Below are 25,793 nucleotides of genomic sequence, written 5' to 3' on the forward strand. Positions count from 1 at the left end.
ACGAACAAAAGCAATCCACAGTGAGAAGAGAATTAGTCCTCCTGCACTCCACGGGCGGAGAGGTCACCCAAGACGGAGGGGGGGGGCGGAGGGGCTTCGGGGGCTCCGGCTCACATCCTCAAGGCGGGTCTCAGCCGCAGGACCACCGCCAGACGGGCACCTGAAGCGGCTGAGAGGGAAAGGGGGCTGGGGGCGCTGGGGGGAACCGGGAGGACGCCGCGGGCTCGACACAGCCGGCAGCCTCGACGCCTCAGGGGAGCGCGGGGACCGGCAGCTGAATGGGGGCAGGAGGAAAAGGCTGGCAGACGCCGAAGCCCCGCCCCCTCCGGGAAAGGCGCCCCCGCCAGCCCCGCCCCGTGACCCCCGCACGCCCCGCCCCGTGACCCCCGCTCGCCCCGCCCGGCAACGGCCCCGCGGAAGAGGACGCCGCGCCATGGAGCCCGGTAGGCGCCCCGCCCCCTTTGCATCAGAGGCCCGGGGGGGCGGGGGGGCTGCTCTCGGCGGGGCTCACCCAGGCCCGGGGCTGCTCGTGCGGGAGGCCCTCCCTGCAGAAGCCGGTGGCGGGGCCCGAGGGGGGTTTCCTGGACGGCGTGGGGGAGGGGTCTTGAACGCGGCCCTTTTGTGGCGGGGGAGGGGCCGAGGAAGGCAGGAGGGGCTCTGAGCGCCCCCCCCCCCGTTCTCCCCACAGGGCCCGCCGCTTCGTGGGCAGAGAGGGCCGGGCCTGTCCCTGGAGCCCAGGAGGAGCCTCCCCCCACCCGCCCTCCCGTGCTCCTGGCCCAGGCGGAGGGGGGAGGAGGGGGAGACCACCAAGAGCTGCCGGCGCCCCCCCAGCCTCCCCGGGACCCCCACCAGGGCCGCCTTCTCCCACTGGGCCGGGGGCAGCCGCGGGACCCGTCAGCGGCAGGCAGTGGAGGCCCTGCTGCAGCACCAACACAGCTTGCGCCTGGCTCGCCACTACTGCCTGCGCCTGAAAGCGGCTTCTGACTTTGTGCGCCGCCTGATGGAGGCCGAGGGCCGTCCGAGCACTGAGGATGGGGGGGCCCCCCTGCTGCTGCTGCTGCGGTCTCTCTGCCAGGAGCTGCGGGGGCACGCCTCCCACTGGGGCTGCCTGCAGTGTCACCTGCGCAGGGACCCCCGGCTGCGGCCCCTGCTGCTGGGCCAGGCGGAGGCGTTGCGGCGCATGAAGGGCTCCCTGCAACTGCTGGCGCTGCAGGCCCTGTGCCTGCTGGAGAGAGGCTTGGAGGCCCTGCTGCAGCGCTTGGCCCCCGGGCCCCCAGCCCCGCTCTGGGAGGCCTTCCGCGCCCTGGAGAGCTACAACCAGGCGCTGAGCGAGTGGGGCAGCGCGGAGGCCCCAGGGCAACGTCGGGCGCAGCAGGCCTTCTCGGCAGAGAGGGTGCTGGCCATCCTAGCTGCTGAAAGGGGGCGTCTGGCTGGCCAGAGACTCTCCCAGGGGCTCCCGTGGCGGCAGGCCGGGACCAGTGAGGGAAGACCCACAGCCGGCGGTGACCCTTCTGGGCCGGCTGACGGCCTCCCTGGCCTCCTATGGGCCTTGTACCAAGAGGAGGAGGAGGCAATCGCAGCGCTGCTGCCAGGACTGCTTGCCTCCACTGGCGGCCCAAGACATCGCCTCCTGCACCGGCCCAAGTGGGGCCACCCCCAAGCAGGCCCCCCTGCGGCTCAGGGCCTGGCCCCCACCCCTCTGCCCAGCTGGGAGCCTTCCGATGGGCCGGAGGCCTCCCTCGCCCAAGCAGCTGCCATGCTCTGCACCGAGTACAGGCCCCTCTTCTGGAAAGCAGCGTCGGCCTCCTGGCTGCAGCTCCAAGCGCTCCAGGCTCAGTCTCCGGGGGGAGCTGGGGCTGCCCTGGGTCAGCGGGTGACGGACGCTCTCGAACAAGGTAAGCCGGGCACGGGGGAGGGGGCCGCAGGGTCTTGCGATGCCTCCTTGGGGCCCCTCTGAGGTCCCACCCACCTGAGGTCTTCTGCCCCATCCAGGGGACGGCTGGGGCTCCCGGAGTCCAGACAGGGTCAAAAGTGTCGCGGGGGCAGTGGGGGTTCCCCCTTTCTGGCCAGTGATTTTCTTCCCGAGTGGATTTTGGCCATGCCCAGCACGACACCCCAAACACTTCCCGGCCACCTCGGCCCCAGCAGGGGCGACTGGAGGAGAGGGGGCTCCTTCTCTGCCCACCCTCCATTTGGGGCTTTCCGGGAACGGAGCCCAGCTGTGTCTGTTGGTGGACCTCAGACCTCCCACCCCAACCTCCCCAATGCCAAGGGGGGGGGGGTCTCCGTCCTCTTTCCCAAAGGGGGGGGGAGAGTAAAAGCTTTGCCCCCTGCCAGACCTATAGCCCTGTGAACCTCTGTTTCTGCCCCCCAGCTGCCCTACCTGCGGAGGCTGTGGAGGCGCTTAGAGACGGGGCCCTGGGCCTGCTGGAGCGTGATGCCGTGGGGCAGTGGGACGTAGGTAGGGCCCCCCCCCCGGGGACTGAGGGCAGCCTGGGTTGGGGGGGGAGCTGAGGTTGGGCCGGTTCCCCATCCTGCCTGGGAGCCTTCAGGGGGAACCGCGTTCTCTGCGCAGGGTTCTGCCGCACTCTGGGCGCCAGCCTGGTGGACCGATGCGTGGCCAAGCCCACCCCTGGGGCCTGCAGCCGGACGGGGCAGGAGTTGCAGAGCCTCCTCGGGCTGCTGACCTCCCGCTTGAGACGCCTGGGGACGCAGCCTCTCCAGGGGGGCCCAGGTGGGTTTTTTCGTGTGGCCTGGGCCTTGGGGCTGGGGGCAGGGAAGCGTTTGGCCGGCTGAGCTGTTTCCCTTCCACAGGGCAGTGCCTGGCCCCTGCCGGCCTCCCCCTGCGCCTGCTTCCCCTGGTGGTGGCTACCTGCCACGCCTGCTCCTACTGGACCCTGAGCAGAGCCTGCCAGCACCTGGCCGCCTGGTCCCTCGGCCCGTTCCTGCTCGTGGCCCAGGGGGACCTGCAGGTGAGGAGCTGAGCCCTCCTGGCCTGCCGGGCCCCTGTCCTTCCACGGGGAGGGCTTGTTGACGGGCCTGGCAAGCGTCCCTGGAGAAGGGGTGTGTGTCTGGGGGCCGGGAGGAAGGGGGCCGCCCGCAACCTGCAAGGACAGAAGCTTTTCGCTTGCAGCTGCTGAAAACCGGATCCGGGAAGATGCTGGTGCTGGTGAGCAGGGCCTGCTTGGAGAACCCTCGGGCCTCTCACTGGGAGCGGGAGCTGGGCCTGCAAGTCCAGTCGGCAGCCGCCAGCATCCAGGTAAGCCTGGGGCCTCGGAGGGGCCTGTGGCTCAGGAAGGCCGCTGGACAAGCCTCCTGCCGGGGCTGTTGGAGAGTCTGGGAAGGTTAGGCGATGCCCCCCTCGTGTGCAGGGACCAGCAGGCCCACGATGAGGGTGCTTGGAAGTCAGCCCTGGCCTCTGTTGCCTGAGGTCTCCGCTGTTTTGGCAGGTTGCTTCCTCTCGTCCTCTCTGCGGTGGTTGGCGTCAGGCCAGCTCCTGTAGCTGGGGATTTTGATGTAGAACAGTGGGGGTCATCTGTTTCCAGAAGAGCGGTCTGGCTGCGGAGCAGAGGCAGTGGAAGGCAGTCAGACGGAAGAGACCGAAAGGGCCCTTTGGGCTCCTGCCATGGGGGGGGGCCTGGGGAGGGGCACGAGTGGGGCAGGCCAGAGTCACAGACCCCCCCCCCTTTCTCACCCATAGCTTTTTGAGCAGGAGGCGTTGGCCTCGTTCTGTGTGGGCGTCAGGCGCGTCTCCGCAGAGGTCTTCGGACAGGCCATGCCTCTGGGCAAATACTGGCGCCTCGCCCTCCAGGCAGGTAGGAGTGAACGGAAGGGGTCAGAGGACGGGGGTGGGGGGGCTCCCTTTGCAAGGCCGGGCACCGGTGGACCATTCAGGTTCTGCCCAACCAGCCCCGTACCCCTCCCTTCAAAGAGCGGGGGGGGGGGGGGGCGCGGAGGGGAATGGCAGACCACCCCAGGCGGCCGGGTGGAGGGGGGGGGCAGTGTGCTGAAGAGGGGCGGGAGACACTGCCGGCCTCTGACTGTGCCCTCCCTCCCTCCCTCTGCAGAGCCTCCCTCTGCGGCCAGCGAGTATGCCCAGGCTGCTGCCCAGGCTGTCCTAGCGCCGGTCTTGCAAGGCGTCCAGGGGCTGTCCCAGGATTCCCAGGCCCTGGTCCTCAGCCAGGCCACCACAGCCTTCTTGGAGGTCTGGATGGAGCACATTCTGGCCCAGAAGGTCAGGTTCAGGTGAGTTGGCCTGGCGGGGTGGGGGCGGGGGGGGGCCTTTGGCTGGACGGGGGGGGCAGGGGTTCCCAGCCTTCAGGCACCCTTTGCCAATTGACCCCTCCAGCCTCCAGGGAGCCCTGCAGCTGAAGCGGGACTTCGATCTGGTGCGCGAGGCCTTGCAGTCGGAGGAGCACGGGCTGCCCCCCGAGGTGAAGCGTCTTGTCCTCTCCCTTTGGGCCTTCCAAGAAGTGGACAACGCCGTTGCCTGCCTCCTCCAGCAGCCCAGCAAGTGCGCCTTGTACTCACGCCCCTGGGGGGCCCTGCATAAGTGCTGTGAGTGCCCCCCCCGACTGTGGGTGCGTGTCTGTGGGGGGGAGGTGGAGCCACAGGAGGGTGGCAGGTTCCCTGCCCTCTCATCCTCGTGGGGGGGGGGGGGCACTTGGACTGGCCAGAGGGGAGTGGCCGAGGGTGGGCATGGGGAGCCCCAGGAGGGTCCTAGCTCAGGAGGCCGGGCAGGGCTGGAGAGTAGCAATAGCATTTAGACTTTGATTGATTGATTGATTGGACTTTTATGCCATCTCTCTCCGAGGACTCAGGAGGCTTACAAACATATGAAATCACAATACATAACGTCCTGAATCCAATTAATAACTAACAACCGAAAAACCCAAAGACCCTCAAAACACTCAGACCCATTCAGTCCACTAGCTCGCATAACTTTGATTGGCCCAGGGGGCAGAAGTCTAATAGCCCCAACTTGGGCGACATAAATGAGTCTTGAAACTCTTACAGAAGGTGAGGAGGTGGGGGGGCTGCGCAAATCTCCGGGGGCAGCTGATGGCCGGGGCCACCACAGAGAAGGCTCCTCCCCTGGGCCCCGCCAAGCGACATTGTCTAGAGCAGTGTTTCCCAACCCCGGCAACCCGAAGACATCCGGACCCCAACTCCCAGATTCTGGGAGCAGAAGTCCAAATTATCCGCAAGCCTCCAAGGTTGGGAATCATTGCTCTAGAGAACGCCGACTTTGACAGCCCTCTAGCTCTTGCCCCCCACAATCTGGGTCCTCATTTGACCCCCCTGGGAAGGAGGGAAGGCCGAGGCCACCTGGAGCCGGTGGGGAGATTTGAACTGCGGTGATCAGCAGAAGTAGCCTGCAGTGCTGCACTCTAACCCCTGCACCACCAAGGCTCTGCCCATTGCCCTGTGGTCCCGAGGCAAAGGGCCCCAGGGCAGGCGCTCTTGGTGGCCACCCCTCCATTCTGCCCGGGGTCCTTGCCGCGGCTGGCTGCCTTGCTTTGTCCTGCTGCCACTGAGCTGAGCCCCCCCCTTCTTTCCTCCTCCCTCTCCACTGCAGGTTCCCGCGATGGGGGGCAGTCCTGGCATGGCAGCCCGGGCAGCCTGAGCAACCTGGAACACCTGGAGGGGCTGCCCGTCCAGGGCCGAGCTGGGCTGGACAGCTGGGCGGCAGACTTGCTGAGCCGGGCCTCAGGAGGGGGCCCCAGCTCCGAGACCTACCTGAACCTGGCCCAGCGGGAGTGGCTGGCGCTGCGGCTGCACGGAGCCCGGCCCTGGAGGATGCCGGCCCTCTCCTGCCTGAGCCACCCTGCGGAGGCCTGAGTGGCAGCCCCAGACCCCACATGGACAGCAGCCCTCCCTCCTTCAGGACTCCCTCTGAGCTGCTGGAGCTGGAGGTGTGGGGAGGGGGCCCAGCCCCACCGAGGGCCTTCTTGCTTGGGCCCCCCTGATGATGCTACAGGAGCAGACCCACCGGCCACAGCCTCTTGCTCTCCTTTGGAAGGGCCCCTTGTGCCCGCCAGGCATTGCGCAGCACGAGGGAGGGGGGCCACGTTGGGGCACAGCATGGGGGGGGCAGCTGGTCTGGCCCCTGGGTCGCTTTCTGCTGGGAAGAGGAAGGTGAGGGGCTGGTCCTGCAGGATCCCCACCCTCTTGGCCCTGTCACCCGCTCTCCTTTAGGGGGCACCTGGGACTGGGGTGCTGGCCAGTGCAGTTGGGAGGCTTCCTGGGGTGTTTGGGGAGGGGATGCAAAGGCCTGGTGGTGGTCACCTCCGCCACCTGCCCAGCCTGTCTTGCAGGACAGACGCAGAGATGCTACGGCCAGGTCTCCTCTCCTCAGGCAGGGACCGGGAGGGGTGTGCCATGTGTCTCTGGCCCTTCAGGTCCTTTTTGGTGTTTGACTGCCCAACGTCTTGGCCTTAACAAAAGTTCTCACCTCTCGGACACCACAAAGCCCCGGGGGGGGCGCTTTTAGGCCCCCCCCCCCGTTTGTCTCCACGTGGTTGCTGCGCTGGCCGGGGGAGGCAAGACGGGGGCAGCCCAGGCAGGGGTCCCAGTGCTCAGCGGGACCCAGGGAAGCCCCTTCCTGGCCCGACAGCTTCGGGGGGTCGGTTGTCTCTACGGTCACTCCGTGTGGAAGAGGAACGGCTGGAGAAATAAAGGTTTTGATATACCTCACAGCTTCCCCAGGTGGTTTGTTCCCTGGAATGGTCTCTCTCTCTCTCTCTCTCTCTCTCTCTCGGGACACACGGGGCCACCTGTGGTTTGGTTTTGTTACGGCGTCAGACTGTGGTTAGTTTGTGGGTTGGTGCAACCTGCGGACACTGAAGGACGCGGGTTACAATTGTGAAGGGAGTCAACCTGACACAATTCCTGAATGTCACTGATGCCAGAGAGAGCTGCTCCAGCAAAGGTGCCCACCGGCCTGAGCCCCCCTCCCCCAAAGGGCCTTGACCTGCCCAGCCCCAGAGCCCCGGGCGTCCTCCGGTTTTAAGGGAGAGGGAAACTCTGGAAGGTATTTGGCCCTTGAAGGCACATTCTGAGAGAAAGGGGGGATTCCGGGGGTCCCGAGCCTCGCCCCACGTCCGGCAGCTCTTCCCAGCTGTTGCCCGAGTTCCCTCCGGGTGAAACGGGGCGGGGGACCGGTGAGTGGGCCTGCGAAGAAAGGGGGCGCTGCAGCAGCTGGACCATCCCGGAGACAGGGGCTGCCCGGGAAGCGGGGTCTCCAGCGCTGCCCACCAGGCTTCCCCGCGGGCTCTTCGAAAGTCTTTTCTGCCTGAAGAACCGAAGAAGCAGCCTGGGCGAGAAGCGAGACGCCCTCAAGCGGGGCCCGGGGTTGCCTGTCGAGGTGGGGGGGTGAGCCTGTGACGCGGCTCTTTGGAGGCGGAAGGAGGCCGAGGCCACGCAGCCTGTCCCACAGCGCTGGGTAAGACGCGCAGGCGCAACCCGCTCCGGGTCCGACCAGCCACAGCACGAGCCCCGCCCCCCCCGCAGGACGGACTCCCAGTCCCGGCAGCCTTGGCGTCCTCAGCCCCGCCTCTTCCGGGCTTACTTCCGGCGGGGCAGACGGCGAAAGCGAGCAGCGCGGCGGTCTCTCTCTCCGTCTCTCTCCCGCGCGCGCCTCTCATGTCGGCCTCGGCCCTCCCGGCCAGCTCCAGGGGGCTCCTGCGGGGCGAACGCGGCCCCTTCCCGCCGGCAAGTCCCCGGGCCCTCCCTTCCTTCCCTCCCTTCCCTCCCTCCCCCGAGGGGCCTCCTCCAAGCGGGGGCGGCTCCCCACCGCGGCGCTGCCATTGGCCGCCCTCCCTCCCGCCCGGCCCCCTCCCGGCTGCGGTCCCGCCCCCCCACGTCCTCCCCCCCACCGGCAGTGGCCCCTGACCGCCCCCTCCTCTCTCTCTCTCCCCCCCCTCCCAAAGCAGGTCCCGGACGTGGCGGGCGTCGAGGAGGCGGAGGCGGCGCTGGGGGAGGAGGCGCTGGCGGGGCCGGAGGGCGAGGAGGGGCCTCCGTGGAGCCTGCAGGAGAAGGCGCTGCACGAGGCCCGGCTGAAGGCCAAGGGGAAGCGGCGGGTGCGACGGACCTCCTCCCGCGACGGCCCCCGGGAAGCCCCGCCCGAGAAGGGGGAGACCGAGCCGGAGCCCGGCAGCCCCAAGGGCCGCGGCCACGACCGCAAGTCCCGCATGGGCAAGGGCCGCGGGCTGCCCAAGAAAGGTAGGCGGGAACCCACCCCCGCCCCCCTCCCTTGGCTGGACGACCCCTCCGGCCCCCAGCCACCCCGGAGCCCGGGCGCTGCGGGCCTGACCGCCCCCTCCCTCTCTGCAGGCGGGGCCGGGGGCAAAGGCGTCTGGGGCGCCCCGGGACTCGTCTACAGCTACCAGGAGCCGGACGCCCGGGACCCCAACTACGACGAGGCGGCCCAGGTATCCCCGCCTGGTGGGAGGGGCAGAAAGGCCTCCGCCCCCCCCGAGCCTCCTCCCCTCGGCCGGTCTGCAGGAGGCCCTGCCTTGGGGGGGTCTCATGGAGCGGGGGGGGGGCGCTCGGAGGTCCCAGCTGAAGTCGGGGTAGGCAGTGGAGAGGCCCCAGGAGAGGGTCTTGAAGGGCCGTGGGGCTTTTCCAGGGAAAGACGGTCTATGCCACGGTGGTGCCTGAGCTGGAGGAGGGGGAGCTGCAGAAAACGGTGCAGCCGATGGTGCTGGAGTATTTTGAGCACGGAGACTCCCTGGAAGTGGTGGTGAGTCTCAGCAGGAGCACAACACCCCCCCCAGGAAGCCTCCCCCCTCCCCCTTGCAAGAGGGAGCCTGCAGGAGGGAGGGGCTGGGCTGCCCAAGGAGCTCTGCTTGAGATCCCTGGAGTGAGGGTCCCCTGGTCAGCCCCTAGACACAGGAGGTTGGGAAGCCGGCCGAGGGGTCCAAAGGAGAAACAGGGGGGAGCCTGCAGGGGGGAGGTGAGCTCAGGCCCCTCCTTCCAGGCCAGGTTCCCCTCACGGGCACCCAGCCATCCTGGAGGTCAGCTATTATTTATTATTTATTTTATTATTTTATTTATTAATTTTGACTCCTATGCTGCTCGGACACTCTGCACTGGGCACCTCTGCTGCTGGCAGGAGCCCCGAGGGGGGAGGACCTGGGCTCCAGGGTCCCAGCGAGGCCCCCCCCTCACCTGCCCCTCCCTCCCCCCCTTTGTCAGGAGCTCCTTCGGAACCTGAACCTGGGGGGCCACAGGGCCACGGTGTCCTCGCTGGCCGTAGTCCTCTCCCTGGAAGGGAAGGCCAGCCACCGCGAACTCACCTCCCGCCTGCTCTCGGACCTGGTGGGGAAGGTGCTGAGCGCCGAGGACATCGCGGCCGCCTTCGACGGGATGCTGCACGATCTGCCCGACCTCATTCTGGACACACCCGAGGCGCCGCAGGTCAGCCCTGCCCGGGAGGGGGAGAGGAGGCCCCCCCTCTTCTGGCTCCCAGGGGCCCTGACCCTGCGGCCCCTCCTCTCGCCCTCTGCAGATGCTGGGTCAGTTCATTGCCCGGGCTGTGGCCGACCACGCGCTCCCTCTTGACTTCCTCGAGCGCTACAAGGGCCGGGTGGACTGCGAGCAGGCGAGGTGAGAGGGCCGGCCCTCAAGGGGGGGGAGGGAGGGAGGGAGGGGAGCCACCCCCCTGGGCTAACCCCGGCCCTTTCCTTCCCTCCCGCAGGGCTGCCCTCGATCGTGCGGCCGTCCTCCTGCGCATCAAGCGAGACGTCAATCGGCTGGACAATGTGTGGGGCGTGGGGGGTGGCCAGAGGCCGGTCAAGCATCTGATCAAGGAGGTGAAGAGCTGGAAGTGGAGGCGCTTGGCCCGCCCTTCTTCAGCCCCTGCCTTCCCCCCCCCCTGTGGTTCTTGCGGGGCCCTTGGATGCTGGGCCCTGGGTTGGAGATGGGGGGGCTAGCGGAGGAAAGTCTTTGGGGCGTGGCGGGGGGGGGGGGCTGAGGGAAAGAGCTGCAGGAGGAGGAGAAAAAGCCGATTCCAGTGTCCAGGCAGTTGCCAGGCCCATTGAAGCACAAGGGCCTCCCCCTGCCTGGGAAGGGGGCACAGGGCGAAGGGGGCACCCTGGGCGGTGGGTGTGGTGCTGTGAAGTGGGGGGGGGAGGGATTCCAGGCTGGGCTGCAGCCCCTAACCCCCCCCCCCCAGATGAACCTCCTGCTGCGGGAGTACCTGCTGTCCGGGGAGGTTTCGGAGGCCGAGCGCTGCCTGCGCCAGCTGGAGGTGCCCCACTTCCACCACGAGCTGGTCTACGAGGTGAGGAGGGGCGGGGGCTCTGGCCCCTGGGGGATCCCTGCCTTGCCCACTCTTGGCTCATGGCCCCCTTTGCTTCCCCTCCCCGGTGCTGGTGGCAGGCGGTGGTGATGGTGATGGAGTCTTCGGGGGACACGGCCGTTGCCATGATGGTGAAGCTGCTAAAGGTGTTGTGGCAGACGGGCCTGGTGACCCTGGATCAAATGAACCGGGTAAGGCCCAAAGGGGCCCCGGCCGAGCCTTGGTGCCGCCCCCAGGGAAGCCCTGCCGGCACCCAGCCCCTCTCGTCCCTCCCAGGGCTTCCAGCGGGTCTACGATGAGCTCGGAGACATCAGCCTGGACGTTCCCCTGGCCCACAGCGTCCTAGAGCGGATGGTGGAGCTCTGCTTCGAGGAGGGGGTCATCACCCGGCAGCTGAGGGAGGCCTGCCCTGCCCGGTAGGTCCCAGGCCCCGTGGAGCCCTTTGGGCCTGGGCGGAGGGGGGCCTCCCCTCCCCCAAATCCTCCCCCCCCATCTGTGAGCTCCCTGGGCTGCGGTGTGCAGGTGTGCCCCTTTAAGGGCTGTTCCTCCCCCTCGAAGGGCACAAGAGGCAGCCCCCCCCCTTGATGGTCCTCTGATCCCCCTCCTCTTCCTCCCCTTCCTCCTCCTCCTCCTCAGGGGCCGGAAGCGGTTTGTCAGTGAAGGAGACGGCGGCCAAATCAAGCAATAACTGGAAGCTTTCAGCAAACACCCCCCCCCATGTCCCCCCCCAGCAATGCCTTCAACCCAGCCAGACCTGCCAGTCAAAACCTTTGCTGAGCACCCACTATCTCCCCCCCAAGCAGTATGTCCAGTGGGCAGGAGAGACCTGGGGGCGCCCTGACCCTCTGCCTGGCCAATGGGGGTTGTGTGGAAGCAGGGGAAGGAGGAAGCCCCCCCCCACCGGCCCTCTCCTCCCACAGCGTGGCTGCCCTGCCTCTCAGGAAGCCTCCGGCCAGCAGGAGCTGCCACGGTGGGGGGGGGGTGTGTGCGTGTGGATTTTTCTGGGCAGCCAGGCTGGGAAGGCCGAGGTGGGGGGCTTCCCTCGCGGTGCTTGGGTCCCTGCCTCGTGCAGCGGCTTCCCAGGCCCTGCGGAGGAGGGGGCCAGCTGCAGCCAAAGAACCTCCTGTTCCTGGGACCCCCTTGAAGCCCCCCCTGGCCACCCATAGATGCAGGCGGGAGGGGGCGCTGGCTGGGTCCAGGGCTGAGAGCAGCCGAGCGCCACAGGGCTGGTTCCGCCTGGGCTCAAGGGGAGCGGCTGCTGCTATTGCTTGGCGCTGCCCACAGCCGGCAGAGCGGCTGAGCGAGTGGACATCCGTGCGGGAGGGAATTGTGCCAAACTGCTTCACGGTCTTGCCGGCAAAGGTGGCAGGGACGGGTGATGGGGAATTGAAATAAATGGTTGACTCAAAAGGGCTCAGGCCTCTCGTCTCTTGCTGCAAACACGGCAGCTATTCGGCCGCTCGGTTTTGGAAGGAAGAGGGGCATCGCGCTCACGAAAACACCACCCCCACATGTGCAAGATTGAATGTGGCTGGAACGGCTCAACAGGTTCAGAGGAAAAACCCCTTTTCACATGGAGCCTCAATTGTGAAGCCCCAGATTTGGAACATAAGGTCCTAGCAGGGGTCTCCTGAGGGACCCCTGGAGTCCCATGGTCCAGCCCTCTGGTCAAGGCCGGAGCCTTCCGCCAACTGGTCTGTTTGTGAGGGCCTGATGGGGCAAGCGCCACTCCAGGGGCCGAGCGGCTTCATTGGTGTCCTACCTCTGGGCTGCGGCTCTTGCAGACCATATGAGGGTTGGCAGAATAAGCCCCTCCGTGGGGATTCCCCGCCGTGTCTCCCCCGAGTCCTCTCCAATAGGCTGCCCACAGCCAGGCCCCTCGGCCATTCACACCACTCAGCCTTCCTCCTCCTCTACATTGTGGTATAAAGCAGCATTATCCCTTCTGATCTTGACACACAGAGTGACAGTTGGAAGGGTCCTGGGAGGTCTTCTAGTCAACCCCCCCCCCAAACAGGAGAACGTGTAGCTTTTCAGACAAGCGGCTGTGCAGCCTCTTTCAATCCCCCAGTGTTGGAGGCGGGAAACCCCCCCTCCCACCCAGGGTCTTCCCCAAGTGGCCCCGTTCTTTGATTGGTTCCCATCTGCTGTGCCGGCTCCTGCGTTTGGGGGCTTTGCAGCAACACACCAACGGGTGGTCCGTGAGAGAATCGGTATTTTCTATGTCGCACTGGCTCAAGGGGGTCCTCGGGCTAACCCAGCCCCTGGGAGAGACCCCTGCAAGGAACGTCTCCCCCCTCAGGGTCTTTTTCTGTAGATGGGGGGGGGGAGGCAGAAGTTCTGACCCGGGATCTGCTTCCGCCTCCTGGCCTGGGGCTTTGGCTGAAAGCTGGAGGGAAGAACTGGGGGAGGGCGCTTTTTCCAGTGGCACCTGGCCTTGCTCTTCCCTCTGTTGGGAAAGCCTCTGCTCCTAGTCCTCAGTGAGGTGCTTCTGCTGACTCGCCTCCTCCGCCAGATCCATCTGGAACTGAGCTGTTTTGCCAACGTTTTCTCTCCCTCCCGGTGGCTGCTTAGCTCCAGCCGCTGCTTCCCGTAGAGGGTCTGAGGGGCGGGGGATGAGTAGAGCCCCGCCAGGTGCCCCTCGATGCGAGTAACCCAGTCACATGACCACCTACCCACGCCTATCCGCAGCCCCCCTTTTCCTCGAGGACCTTCAGGGGCCCCCCCTCCCAATCCCGTCGCCCTTTCCCTGGCTCGGCGGTTGAGCCGCTTTGTCAGAGGCCGCCACAAGATTCGCCTCCGCGACAGCCGCCTTCCCTGCGCTGCCCTCGGGGCCCGTCGGACCGCCTGGAGCGCCGCTGCCCCCTCCGGCCTCGAGCCAAGCAGTCGCGCCTCCTCCTGCCAAGCTCCACCCACCCCGCGCGGGAGAGGCCACGCCCCGAGTGGCCGGAACTCGTCTTCCCAGAGTGCCCCGCGGCGCCCGGAAGGCCACGTCGCTGGGCGGGCGGGCGAGGAGCGCCGGGACGGATGGCGCGCGAGGGGCAGCGGCGGCGGGGGCGGGCGGGGGCGGAGGGCGGGCGGGCGCCGGAGCGGGGTCCGCGCGGGGGCGGGCGGCGGGAGCGGGGGGCGGAGGCGGGCGGGGGGCGGGCGGCGCTGGTGCTGTCGGCGGCGCTGCTGCTTCTGCTGGTGGCCGCGTTGGGCCTTTACGCCCGGTGGGGCCCCGTCGCCCGCCTGGTTGCCCCGCACGCCGCGCCCCGCGCCCTCCCGCTGGGCAGCACCGGCCCCGACGCCGCGCCGGCCCGCTTCTGGGGCTCCTACCGGCCCCACGTCTACCTGGGCATGAAGACGCGCAGCCCGCGCTCCCCGGTGGCCGGTGAGGAGGAGGAGGGGGCGGCGGTGGGGGGGTGGTGCTGAAAGCGGCTGTCCGGCGGTGCCCTGAGCGGAGGCTCCTTCCCGCAGGGCTGATGTGGCTGCAGCAGCTGGAGGGGGAGGCGCGGCTGCGGCACACCTGCGAGCAGAGCGACGGCCTCCCCGGCTACGGCTGGCTGCTTCACGACGGCGCCCGCTTCGGCGTGCAGGAGATCCGCGACGCGGGCTTCACCCTGCGGACGGAGATGGTGAAGCGCCCCGGCGGGCGGCACGGCGGAGACTGGAGCTGGCGGGTGACGGTCCGCCCGGGCGTGAGTGGCGGGAGCGGGACTCTGGGGCTTCTTCGTGGGGGCGCGTCTGCTCGGCTTCCTCCCGGGCTGCTTCCCTGAGCAACGGGGCTGCCCCGCCAGATGTTGGAGGACGGAAGCTCAGCCTGCAGCCCCAGGTGGCCGGACGGGGCCCACGGCAAGCCCACCTTGCCCACACCGAGTAAAAGGAGGGGAATGAAATCCCCCCTCTCTCTCCCCTTGTGCCTTCAGAGGACTGGGGCCGGGCCCCCCTTCGTTTCCCTCCTCTTCTACGCGGCCACCGACGGGCAAGGAACGCTGCAGCCTGTGATGGAGGAGTCGGGCCGGCTGGGCTCCCTGAGAGGGCAGACGGAGGAACTGGGGAACTTCACGCTGACCTTCAGGCCACCCACCACGGAGGCCGGAGCCCCACTTTACGCCAAGTACGGAACCCTTTTGTCGCTCAGGGAGGGAGGGGCCAGCCCCCCCCCACATAGAGGCTTCCATACCCTTCTCTCTCCCGCTAGGTACAACCACCTGCAGGCTGCGGCAGAAGGGCTCCATCGCCTGACAGACGTGGTGAAATCGAGCCTGAGCCCGCGGTTCTCCTACGCTCCGCCAGGGCTGCCCAAGCGCCGCTACTTCGGCCTGGATGCCTACCGCGGACCAGCGGGGGACGGAGAGTTGCACAGTCAGCTCCTAGTTCACCAGGTGACGGTGGGTGTGCCCTGCCGCGTGGAAGTGGCCTTTGAGTCGGGCAGTGTGCCTGACCGCCCAGACCGGCTCCTGGCAGAGACGCTGACGCGAGAGCTGGACCGCCACGTGGCCGCCTTCGAGCGGCGCTTTGAGGAGACGTTCGGCCTCTCCCGCAAGGGCTTCTCTGGGCAGGAGCAGCAGTTCGCCCGGGCTCTCCTCAGCAACATGCTGGGCGGGATGGGCTACTTCTACGGGCGCTCGCTGGTGCAGTCCCCCCACACGGAGGGCCCCCAGCCGTACCCTGCGGGGCCTCTGTTCACGGCGGTGCCCTCCCGCTCCTTCTTCCCGCGGGGCTTCCTCTGGGACGAAGGCTTCCACCAGCTGCTGCTCGCCCGCTGGGACCCGGCCCTGAGCCAGGAGGTGATGGCGCACTGGTTCGACCTCATGAACGTCGAGGGGTGGATTCCGCGCGAGCAGATCCTGGGGGACGAAGCCCTGGCCAAGGTGCCCCCGGAGTTTGTGGTGCAGCACAGCCAGGCGGGCAACCCCCCCACCTTCTTCCTGGTGCTGCAGCAGCTGCTCAAGCAAGGGGCTGTGGAGCATGGGTACCTCCACCGCCTTTACCCTCGCCTGCAAAGCTGGTATGCCTGGTACAACCGCACGCAGGCAGGACCCCTGCCCTACACCTTCCGGTGGCGTGGCCGCGACCAGGACACTCAGCTTTTCCTGAACCCTAAAACCCTGACCTCTGGCCTGGACGACTACCCTAGAGCCTCCCACCCTTCGGAGGATGAGCGTCACCTGGATCTGCGCTGCTGGATGGCCATGGCCTCCACTGTGATGAGCGAGGTGGCCACGCGGGTGGGAGAAGTGGCGAGCAATTACGGGCACATGGCTGAACGGCTAACGGACAACGAACTGCTGGAGCGGCACCACTGGTCGGAGGCGATGGGAGCTTTTGCAGACTTTGGCAACCACACCCAGGCTGTGGCCCTGGAGCGTGAGCGCCTCCGGCCCCCTCCTCCTGGCCAGCCCTGGCCCATTCCCAGGCTGGTCCGAGTGGTCCGCCAGGCGCCCCGGTTGCAGTTTGTGGGGGGGGCCCTTGGCTACGTGAGCCTCTTCCCCCTGCTGCTGCAGCTCCTGCGCCCCGATGCCCGGCAGCTGGGCAGCCTCCTGGTGGACATGAGGAGCGAGGAGAAGCTGTGGACGCCCTTCGGCCTGCGCTCCCTGTCGCGCAGCAGCCCCTTCTACCTCAAGCGCAACACGGAGCACGACCCCCCGTACTGGAGGGGGGCCGTCTGGGTCAACATGAACTATCTGGCCGTGCGGGCCCTGCACCACTACAGCCGGGCCGAGGGGCCCTACCGGGAGGAGGCAGCCAAGCTGTACCAGGAGCTGCGCACAAACGTCGTTGGCAACGTCCTCCGGCAGTACCTGGACTCGGGCTACGTCTGGGAGCAGTACGACGACAGCACCGGCCGGGGCCAAGGCTGCTACCCCTTCACAGGCTGGTCGGCCCTGGCGGTGCTGATGATGGCTGAAGAATACTGATTGTGGAGGGCTGGTGGCCCTGGGCGGCTCAGCTGGGGGGGTGGGGTTCTGGGCGAGGGACGCAAGCGTTGGCCTTTTCCCCTCTGCCCTGCTCCCCGGGTTGGCATTCAACGTGGAGAGTGAGGGGGGGCCTTCCTAAACATAAGAAATTTCATATTGAAATAAAGCTGAGACACTTAAATAAAAGCTTTAGTTCCCCTCATTTGGAAGCCTGGCCATCAAAGGTTTTTCAATGGCTGGGGGGGGAGGGGGGGGCAAGGCAAGGCAGCCCCTTAAGGCCCTACAGAAATTTGGGCGATTAAAAAAAAAACCCAGCAGCTGCTCCTCCCCCGAATCTCTGAAGCCGTCTTGGTAGGACAGCCGGCCTCGTCCAGCGGGTGGAGGGAGTGTTCTCCATGCTGCCACCGTTTACAGCCGCTTCCTCTGGCGAAGGGTCCCGGCAGGCAGAGCTGCACCACACCTGGATATGTGACAGTGGCGCGCCCCCCACCCCTCCCCCCGAATGGAAAGTGCCTCCAAGTCAGGAGTTCCCGTGTCTGTTTAATAGAGGAGCCCACAGTGTTGCCGGTTGCTGGCAGTAGGACCCTGGCCGACGGGGAAGCCAGAACCGGTGCTGGCCACAGCCACCTTGTCACACAACCTGGAAATGGGGAGTGGCCGAGCCTTCGCCTGCACCTTCGCTCAGGTCGAAGCTGGAGCACAGCGGGAACCGTCCACACAGGCACGCACTCTCTATCACTATAGCAATGGCCCAGCAGGCAGCTCCCCTCTCGGCTGCCCCCTGGAGGCTCCGGCACGGTCCGCGGGGCAGGAGGCGTCGTGGGAATCAGGCGGTCCTTCTGAGGGGTCCAGAAGCAGCTCAGTCTGGGAGGGGGGAGGCATCCGAGCCCCCTTCAGACAGGCAGTGCTGGTGAAGCGGCCCCTCCCTCACAGGGCTCCTCGGGCTGGCTGCAGGGCCCACCTTTGCCAAGCAGGCGGCCCCCTTCCTCCTCCTCTTCGCTGTCCTCACCGGCCGCCTCTTCGTCTTGGCCATGGCCCACCTCAATCCCAGAGTCTCCGGTCAAGCGCCGATGCCGCGCCTGGCTGCTGCCTTCCAGGGTGTCGGACCCCTCGGTAGGCCCCTCATGGGAGGAGCAGAGGAGGGAGGGGGGCTCGCCCTCTTGGCTGGTCCCGGTGGTCGCGAGGGGGGAACCGCGGGGGGAGGTCCGGCAGCTGGACGGGCAAGAGCAGCTGCTGCAGTTCTCGGAGCTGCCGCTCAGCGTGGGGGCGCTGGAGGCCCCGAGGGCGGCGGCCTGGGCGCTGTAAGGGGGCGGCGGGGTGGCGGGGCGCCGGGCCACTTCCTCGTAGGCCGGCAGCTTGAAGGAGGCCAGCAGCCCTGCAGCGGGGGAGAGACGGAGAGGAGGGGGGGGCTTAGGGGCGGGGTGCGCGTGCGCCCCCTCCCCTCCCAGGCGCGCAGGGCGGGGCCACTCACGGAGCTCCCCGGCGGCGGGCGGGCGGTTGCAGGCACCGTGGAAGGCAATGAGGTTGATCTCGCGCTGCCGCTGCTGCTGCTGGAGACGCATCTTGGCGCGGCGGTGCCGGTAGGCGCAGCAGCAGCTGAACAGGATCAGGACCGTCCAGAGCAGCCAGAACCCTGCGGGGGGAGGGAGGGAGCGGTGAGGGGGGGGGGAGCGCCGGGGGGGAGGGGGAGAGCCCCGCCCCCTCCCCCCTTCCTTACACCAGAGCTCGTAGTAGTAGATGCAGCAGCCGGTCTCGCCGCAGCAGTGGCCCGTCTCGCACACGTACGGCTGGCTCTTCACGCCGGGACAGAGCGCGCGGGCCTGCAGGGACACGGTCAGCACCCTCAGCCCCGCCCCTCCGCTGCCCCTTCCTCCCCTCCCTCCCCGCTCCGCCGCCTCACCTGCCGCTCCCGGCCCAGCAGCGCCGCCGCGCCCCACCCGGGCTGCCCCTCCCGGCCCGACGGAGGCGGTCGCGGGGCTTCCATGGCGACCCTACGGTCGGCCCGGCTGCCCCGCCGCCTCCCTCCCGTCCCGCCGCCTCCTCGCCAACCGGGCCGCCGCCGCCGCCATGGCTCCCGCCGCGGCTCCCGCCCCGCCGCCGTCCGCCGCCAATAGATTTCTCCCGTGGAGCGGGCCCCCAATCGGCTGCGCGCCGACCTTGCCCACCACCCAATCAGCGGCCGCCTTCGCCCTTAACAACAGCAGACAAAGGCGAACGGAGAGCCCGCCCCTCGGACGGCTGACCACTCAGAGCCAGCTCCGCCCTCCGGCGCCGAGGACTGGGCTGGGCCGAAAATTGACGCGCGCGCCGGCCATCCGCTTCGGAGGTGAGGCAGGCGACCTTTTGCGGACCAATAGGAAGGGAGGGATGCACAGGGGTCCCCGTGACGGGAAGAGAAAGCGAGACTTCCGGGTTAGGGGCAAAGGTCGAGCGGGGGGGCAGGAGGGAATCACTCATCAAGGCCCCCCGCAGCCCCCCAGCCAGTGAACACGGAACTCAAATCGGTAGAAATGGTGGAAGACTTTAGGAGAAGCCCCCGTCCCCCTTCCGCCTCTCCCAGTGCCAGACGAGGCCGCATCCACAGCGGAGACCTTCACATTTCTAGGTTCTGTCAGATCTCAAATGGACCTGAAACGGTCCCAGTATCAAAAACCTGGTCCAAAAAGCACCACAAAGGAGCAGCTGGTCCAGTTCTGCAGAGGAACCACTGAATCTGCCATCTGCACCTCTGTAACTGTCTGGTTCGGTTCTGCAACCCAACAGGACCGACACAGACTTCAGAGGAGAATCAGAACTGCGGGGGGAAAAGCCCTGGCTGCCAACCTGCCTTCTGTCCAGGACGTGTAGACTGCAGGAGTCCAAAAGAGGGCTGTGACACATTGCATCCCGGACACAAATGTTTTCCTATTTTCAAAACGACACTATAGACACCACACACCAAGACAACTAGACACAAGAACAGTTTTTTACTAACACCATCACTTTCCTTATCAAATGATTCCCTCAATACTGTCAAACTATTTACTATTTACTTACCTAAAGTAAAACACAGGAAATAGTATTAAGGCAGACTAGATGGACCTTGAGGTCTTTTTCTGCCGTCAGTCTTTGTTTCTACTAAGTCTTAACTTCATTGTTCCCATCACCCATCTCCTCCCACTAATGACTGTAGCTTGTATCATTACAATTTATATTGTTTCCTGCTTGCTTATTTATACTCTGACAATCAACTTGGCCAATAAAGAATTGAATCTTATTCTAGCCTATTCTATTCTACATTCTATCCTGTCCTCTATTCTATCCTATCCTATAAAAACACTGATCTATGGACTACAGAATTAATAATAGTGGGGGGACATTGCAGGTGTGAAATGCTCCATTCACTCGTGCCCGTCGGTTGCGAAGGCAGTGCAAGGCTCTGCCCACCCACCTGGACATTTATTTATTTGATTTGTATGCCGCCCCTCTCCGTAGATTTCGGTTCTTTTACCTTCTGCGCATGCACAGAGCATAGAAGAGTCTAAATGGCAGTGTCCAGGTGGGTGGGTGGGCGGAGCCTCGCGCTTCCTTTACGATCAGCTCTCTGATGACTGACAGGCACGAATGACCCGGGAGCATTTCACCCCTCGGCCATTGTATAACGTCACTTTCAACCTTTTTTCCCAATCAGGTCCAGTTCTCTGAGACTCTCGTAACCAAATCCCTGCAGTCTTCCTGAGGTTTTCCAGAAGAATTCGCAAGTCCCTCTTAGGCCTGAGAAAGTGACTAGTCCAGCTGGCTTTGTGCCTAAGGCGGGATTAGAACTTGCCCGGTTCTGATACGATGCCTTGGCTGCTGACCTAAACTGGAACGTGACAGGCAAGACAATGCAAGCGCCTGTTCCTGTGGTCGAGGGGAGGGAGGGAGGGGGGGGGAGAGGGCGTTCAAGAGCAAGTTACACCACCACGCCAGGTGACCCGAACGTCTGTTCCTGGAATGGCTGCAATCAACACAAAAGCCTTTCTGCCCAGAGCACCCAATTATTCCCTCAGCACCCACCAGAAGGCCAGGAGACACACACACACACTTGCCCAGAGACAAAGTTGTGCTGTTGCGGAATTCTGAGTCAGTCAGCCTGAACCCTTTTCCCCATCATGCACATTCCTGCCCCTTGGCCCGGAACGTATGGCCCGGCTGCCATTGGCATTCAGCTGACCCTCCAACCAACCCCATGGATTCTCCCCAGCTTTGGGCGAGAGTTCAGGGAGAGGAGAGATACGTGGGGCACCCTGAATTCAACCTCTCCTTCCCCACAATCACTCTGGCATCTTCACGGGCAACCCAGGAGGACACCACACTCAACGGCACCCACAGGGCTCAGGGTCCCCTCACCCCAAACCCCTCACAAGACGGAAACCAGTATTTGGATGCACTGATTCTGGCCAGCTGCAGCAATGCTAGGCTGAGGGAGTGGGCAGTACCAAGGGCAGGGGGAAAGCAGATGACCCTGCAGCTACTGCCATCGGTAGCTTCTCTGAAATCACTTGCCAAAATCCCCCTTGATATTCAGGAACTGGGGGAGCCCTGTTGACAAGGCCAGACGAGGAATAGGCAGAGCAACTAAATCAGCCGATCAGAGCCGAGTCTGTGCAGAGAATTGAAACTGAAGCTAGAAAACGGCTCTGCCCTCTAACCCAGAAGCTGCTTCTGTTTGGCTTGTAACTGCTACTATGTTAAAAAAAACTCTGCTACTGGTATTGTAAGTAAGTAAATAAATAAATAAATAAATATACACATAAATAAATAAATAAATTACTATGTTTATACAGAAGTTAATGAATTTTTGCCACAAACTCTGATAAATCTTCCCAGTTCCTCCTTGGAAAGCCCCCTGGCTGTGGGAAAAACTGAGGAAGAAACAAGGAGCCCACCTGGGTCTCTCAAGTTAGTGTCAGGGGGTCTTTGATGTCGACAATAAATCAATCTTCCTGCAGGCTGCATAACATAGTGAAGACCTGCCAGCAACCAGCCACTTTTCTCTGCATCCGGTACAAGTGACGAAGCCCCCCCAGAAAGGCAAGAAACGGTGCCTGGCACCACTGGCACCACCTCCCAAGTCCATACACACGCACACACACATGCACACCGTGGTCCTGTCCTCTCCTCCCCATTGCAGGGGCTTCCCTAGGAACAGAGCCCTCCCTTTCCGACACGGTGGATGCAGCAGGAGGAGCTGTCCAAGGGGCTCTCAGAGATGGCCGGCCGCCGTACAGATCCGCAGGCTCCTCCACATCTGGCTCCTCTGCCCGCCTTTTCCAGGCCCCGGGGCCCTCGGGGGTCTACGCTGGCGCCTCCTGAAGCAGCAGGTTCTTTTTGTAACAGTCCAGGCTGCAAAGGGGGGTCCCGGTGCGGGAGCAGGAGTAGCGCTTGAGGTTGGGGCAGCCGACAACCCCACACGGCATGCGGGGGGGCACCGCCCTGGGGAGGGGGGCTAACACGGGCAGGGAAGTTCCGGGCGGGAAAGAGACGGTGATCCCAGAGGCGGCACTGCGGTAGCGGACGGTGGGGAGCGCGGTGCTCTTGGCCTTGCGCTCGCGCAGCGTCTTCACTTTGGCCTTGCTGGTCTTGGTCAGGCGCTCGATGGTTTGATTCTTGTTCTCTTCGGCCTTTTTGGCGGCTTGGAGCCGTCGCTTGCGAGCCCGTTCTTCTCGCTTCACCAGCATCTCCTCGGTCAGCTCCTTGGCCTTGTACCCCATGGGCAGCTCCAGCAAAGGCTGGCTCTGCTTGTGCAGGAGGGCTTTCTGTGGACACAGGGAGGAGAAGGGACGGCGGTCAACAGCCACCCAGAGGCAAAGGCAGGAGGAAGGGCTCAGGGCCCAATGGCACCAGCAGCAGCAGCAGCAGCCAGGGGGCGCCAGAGAAATGATGCCACCCCAACAACGGGCCCTCTTGATACCATAGAGATCCTCCTCGGCTACATCTCCCCTGCAGCTCCCTCTCAGGTCCCAAGCCAGACTGGATGCACCCACACCCACACCCACACCCGCTCTTAGAACCGGCAAGATCCTCTTTCTTTGCCCCACGTGGACAAAGGGCCATTTCACTGCTCAGTGGTCCTCTTGGCCGCAGGGGATTCTTGCATGAGGCCTCGTTCCTCACCTGCCGGGCAGTGAGCAAGGACTCGTCCACCTCTTTCTTCAGTTCTCCATTGTCATCCAGCTCCCCTCGCTCCAGGGCGTCCAGCCACCGCTGCTCCTCCTCTTCCTCTCGTGCTGGAAAGCCGATTTCTGGATCCAGTTCCGGCAACGGGGAGGGCTCCAGGTTGCTGTCTTCGTCTGCGGAGAGAGGAGTGTTCGTTTTGAGTCAGTCCAGGGAGGTGGGACGTCTCCTTGGTTGGTGCTCATTTGTAGTTGGTTTTTAAATTAGGGTCTTTTAAACTATTTTAAATACAGTATTAGATTTGTTATATGTTGTTTCACTATTGTTGTTAGCCGCCCCGAGTCTACGGAGAGGGGTGGCATACAAATCTAATAAATAAATAAATAAATAAATAATTCAGAATTTGTGGGGTGAGCGCCAGGGAACAACGAGGAAATGCCAAGATAGCAGCAAACCTTTGAGAAAGTGTACTGAGAAAAGAACAGATCAGCTGCAATGAGCAATAACCATAATAATAATAATAATTCTACTCTAAAAGGGGTTGTTTTCATTGAGCAAAGTGTGCAGCCCTTCAATCCCCACCCAACCCTTCTCAACCCTCCCAATTGTTTGGAATTAGGTGCTAGCAAACAAGGGCCACAAACTCTGGTCCATGTACCGCTTCTATGTTGGTTGAGGCAGGCAGGATTCCCTTGAGTACCATTGGTTGGGGGTCAAGGGAAAGTGAGGGTTTTGCCTTCTCTTTCTACTCAAGATCCCCATGGACAATTGGCGGGCCACTGCGTGACACAGAATTCTGGACTCGATGGGCTTTGGCCTGAATCAGCATGGCTCCTCTTATGTTCTTAAACTGTGAGGATGAAGAGTCTAGGTTGGAGACCTGCTAGGACCAAAAAGGAAGCCATTATCTGGCAGGGGTCGGACCTGGAAGATGGTTGTGGACGGAGAGAAGGGACCCACTCGCTGCCTGCACCCCTTCCCATCCAACGAAGAACGTCCAGCGCCAGAGATGCTCACCCAGCCATGCCCGGTACTGCTCGATGGGCACGCCTTCCATGGGCTCCTCCTCCTCCTCCTCCTCCTCTGCCCCCATCAGTGGGGAGGGCGACCGGGGCCTCTCCGGGATCACGCTGAAGGTGGGGACACTGCAGGGAGGACAGCAGACGCGGCCGGTTAGCTCAGCCCCAGAGGGGGGACACTGCCACAGCCAGCTCAGCACCCGCCCACCCTCCTACCTCTTGGTGCCCAGGATCTGGCCGCCCAGCTTGATCTTGAGCTTCAGCTGCGGCTTGGGCAGGGCGGCCGCAGGGTCCAGGCCGGGCTCCTCCCGGTGGTGCCGCTTCTTGTGCTTCTTCTTGTGCTTCTTGTGCTTCTTCTTGTGGGTGCCGTGGGCGCCTGCATCCTCCACCACCGCCTCACCTGCCAAGACACGAGGAGCCGCTCAAGGTTGTTTCTTTGTTCGGATTTATATGTCGCCCAACTCCCAAAGGACTCTGGGTGGCTTACAACCAAATCCAACAATATAAATGCCCCTTAATAAGATACAGGTCTACAGAGGAATCATTGAGTCTGTCATCGGCACCTCCATAACTGTCTGCAACCTAACAAGACCGACACGGAGTTCAGCGGAGAATCAGAACTGCAAAAAAACCCCAACCATTGCTGCCAACCTGCCTTCCATTGAGGACCTGGATACTGCACGAGTCAAAAAGAGGGTGGTGGGGATATTGACTGACCCCTCGCATCCTGGACATCAACTGTTTCAACTCCGACCCTCAAAACGTCACTACAGAGCCTTGCACACCAAGACAACTAGACACAAGAAGAGTTTTTTCCCGAACGCCCTCACTCTGTTAAACAAATAATCCCCTCAGGCCTCAACACTGCCAAACTATTCACTAAGTCTGCACTAATATTAGTCTTCTTATTGTTCCCACCACCCACCTCCTCCCACTTATGACTGTAATTTGTTGCTGGTATTCTCATGATTTGTTTCTTCATTGCTTATTTGGCCCCTATGGCAATCACTGAGTGTGGCCCCTCCTGAGTCTTGACCAATGCATCTTTTTCCTTTTATGTCCACTGAGAAGCATCTGCACCAAAGACACTTGGCCCATAAAGAATTCCAGTCCATTCTAAATATAAAATTCACTCAAAACCAGCACAAAACAATGGAAAGCCCACAATTACCAGGCCAGGCGGCTAAAACTCTTTCCTGGTCGGGCGAAGGGGCCCAGGCCTCCCTCCTCTTGCCCAAGCCAGCAGCCTCGAGATGGGCGCCACGATCGCTACGGTGCCCGCCGGGCAGCGCCGCCCACCGCCTCGCCGGCCCTCGCTTACCCCGCCGGGCCCCCTCCATCCGGCCGCCCGGGACCTCCGCGCGACGCCACGACTTGCTCATCCTCGGCCGCCGCCAGGAGCGCCGCCGTCCCGCTTCCGCCGGAAGGAACCGGAACCGGAAGTCCTCGGGCAGACGCCCCGCCCCACGAACAACAGCGACACTGCGCAGGCGCTCGGGTGGTCCTGCTGGCATTGACAGACAGGCAGGCAGACGGCAGTGGGGGGCGGGGCTTTGGAGCACCCGAGTAGAAGGTGGGCTCTCTCCCCCCACCCCGCCCGTTGCCGTTGCTCCTCGTGGTGGTGGGCGATGACTGTGGCTGCTCAAGGGAGACTCTGCAGTGGAGACCGGCCGGCTTGCGCCTTAGGGCTTTCCCAGCATCTTCTGCCATATAAATCCCTGCGGGGCCTAGGTGAAGGGCCTTCTCTGTGGCGGCCCCGGGGATCCGCACTGCCCGCACCCTCCTCACCTTCCGCAAGAGCCTCAAGATCCACCTATGTCTCCAGGCATGGGGCAGCTAGACTTTGACCCCTCTGACCAATAAATGTGATGTATGGCGTGATTGAACTGTATGATTGCATATTGCACGAGGGCTTTTAGTTGTATTTTAAATTATTAGATTTGTGCTACATGCTTATGTTTGTATCTATTCTGTGAGCCGCCCCGAGTCTTCGGAGAAGAGCGGCATACAAATTAATTAAATACTGTAATAATAACAATAATCATCGTCATCATCTCAAGCTCCCAGTCTCCCAAAGCATCTGGAGAGTTTCCCCTCTGGCTCCTCTGGAGATTCTCCCACCCCCTGGCTGTCCTGGAGGTGGATAGAATAACCCCCCACTGGGAATGGATGACTGTCCACTGGAGGACCCAGAGCTCTGGGAGGAAGTTGTTGCCCGTGAAATTTGGTAACTGTGTGTCCAGACAATCACAGGCCTGCGAGGTGCAAAATTCCAGATGTTCCATGTGGCATCTGTCTTCAAATATTTTCTTGGAGATAAGGATTCAAAAATCACCTGGCAAATAGAAAAATGCTACTACAGGCATCAAATGTAGAAGGCATCTATCAACAGTGATGCATTGTAATAAATGCATTGAAAGGGTTTAGATC

At 63.8% G+C, this 25,793-nt stretch overlaps 5 protein-coding genes across 5 annotated transcripts; 3 read left to right on the forward strand and 2 right to left on the reverse strand.

Moving 5' to 3' along the window:
- Window positions 1-383: 383 nt before the first annotated feature.
- Window positions 384-6,696, forward strand: CCDC142 (coiled-coil domain containing 142; the record flags this gene model as incomplete). Its single annotated transcript, XM_070756712.1, has 10 exons — window positions 384-443; window positions 689-1,895; window positions 2,375-2,461; window positions 2,576-2,734; window positions 2,815-2,972; window positions 3,134-3,259; window positions 3,701-3,815; window positions 4,068-4,245; window positions 4,349-4,557; window positions 5,579-6,696. Coding segments are annotated over 10 exons (2,562 nt in total), but the record flags the coding sequence as incomplete, so codon positions are not given.
- An 856-nt stretch (window positions 6,697-7,552) lies between these two features.
- On the forward strand, window positions 7,553-11,713 carry LOC139170051 (programmed cell death protein 4-like). The gene is made up of 11 exons (XM_070756770.1): window positions 7,553-7,713; window positions 7,935-8,223; window positions 8,335-8,432; window positions 8,630-8,743; window positions 9,199-9,420; window positions 9,512-9,609; window positions 9,701-9,815; window positions 10,178-10,285; window positions 10,384-10,494; window positions 10,580-10,719; window positions 10,940-11,713. Exons 1-11 carry the CDS (start codon window positions 7,645-7,647, stop codon window positions 10,989-10,991), a joined length of 1,416 nt encoding a protein of 471 aa, XP_070612871.1. The 5' UTR covers window positions 7,553-7,644; the 3' UTR covers window positions 10,992-11,713.
- Window positions 11,714-13,330: 1,617 nt separating this feature from the next.
- MOGS (mannosyl-oligosaccharide glucosidase) lies at window positions 13,331-16,392 on the forward strand. Its single transcript, XM_070756772.1, has 4 exons — window positions 13,331-13,676; window positions 13,763-13,983; window positions 14,212-14,402; window positions 14,487-16,392. The coding sequence occupies exons 1-4, from the start codon at window positions 13,331-13,333 to the stop codon at window positions 16,204-16,206; spliced, it is 2,478 nt and encodes an 825-aa protein (XP_070612873.1). The 3' UTR covers window positions 16,207-16,392.
- Window positions 16,393-16,726: 334 nt separating this feature from the next.
- Window positions 16,727-18,308, reverse strand: WBP1 (WW domain binding protein 1). Its single transcript, XM_070756774.1, has 4 exons — window positions 18,107-18,308; window positions 17,924-18,026; window positions 17,678-17,839; window positions 16,727-17,581 (listed from the first exon to the last, which is right to left on the reverse strand). Exons 1-4 carry the CDS (start codon window positions 18,188-18,190, stop codon window positions 17,100-17,102), a joined length of 831 nt encoding a protein of 276 aa, XP_070612875.1. The 5' UTR covers window positions 18,191-18,308; the 3' UTR covers window positions 16,727-17,099.
- Window positions 18,309-20,985: 2,677 nt separating this feature from the next.
- INO80B (INO80 complex subunit B) lies at window positions 20,986-24,823 on the reverse strand. The gene is made up of 5 exons (XM_070756773.1): window positions 24,685-24,823; window positions 23,580-23,763; window positions 23,362-23,489; window positions 22,345-22,520; window positions 20,986-21,986 (listed from the first exon to the last, which is right to left on the reverse strand). Exons 1-5 carry the CDS (start codon window positions 24,743-24,745, stop codon window positions 21,525-21,527), a joined length of 1,011 nt encoding a protein of 336 aa, XP_070612874.1. The 5' UTR covers window positions 24,746-24,823; the 3' UTR covers window positions 20,986-21,524.
- Between the last annotated feature and the right edge of the window lie 970 nt (window positions 24,824-25,793).

This window comes from Erythrolamprus reginae, chromosome 7 (genome assembly GCF_031021105.1).
Source record: "Erythrolamprus reginae isolate rEryReg1 chromosome 7, rEryReg1.hap1, whole genome shotgun sequence".
Taxonomy (NCBI): domain Eukaryota; kingdom Metazoa; phylum Chordata; class Lepidosauria; order Squamata; family Dipsadidae; genus Erythrolamprus; species Erythrolamprus reginae.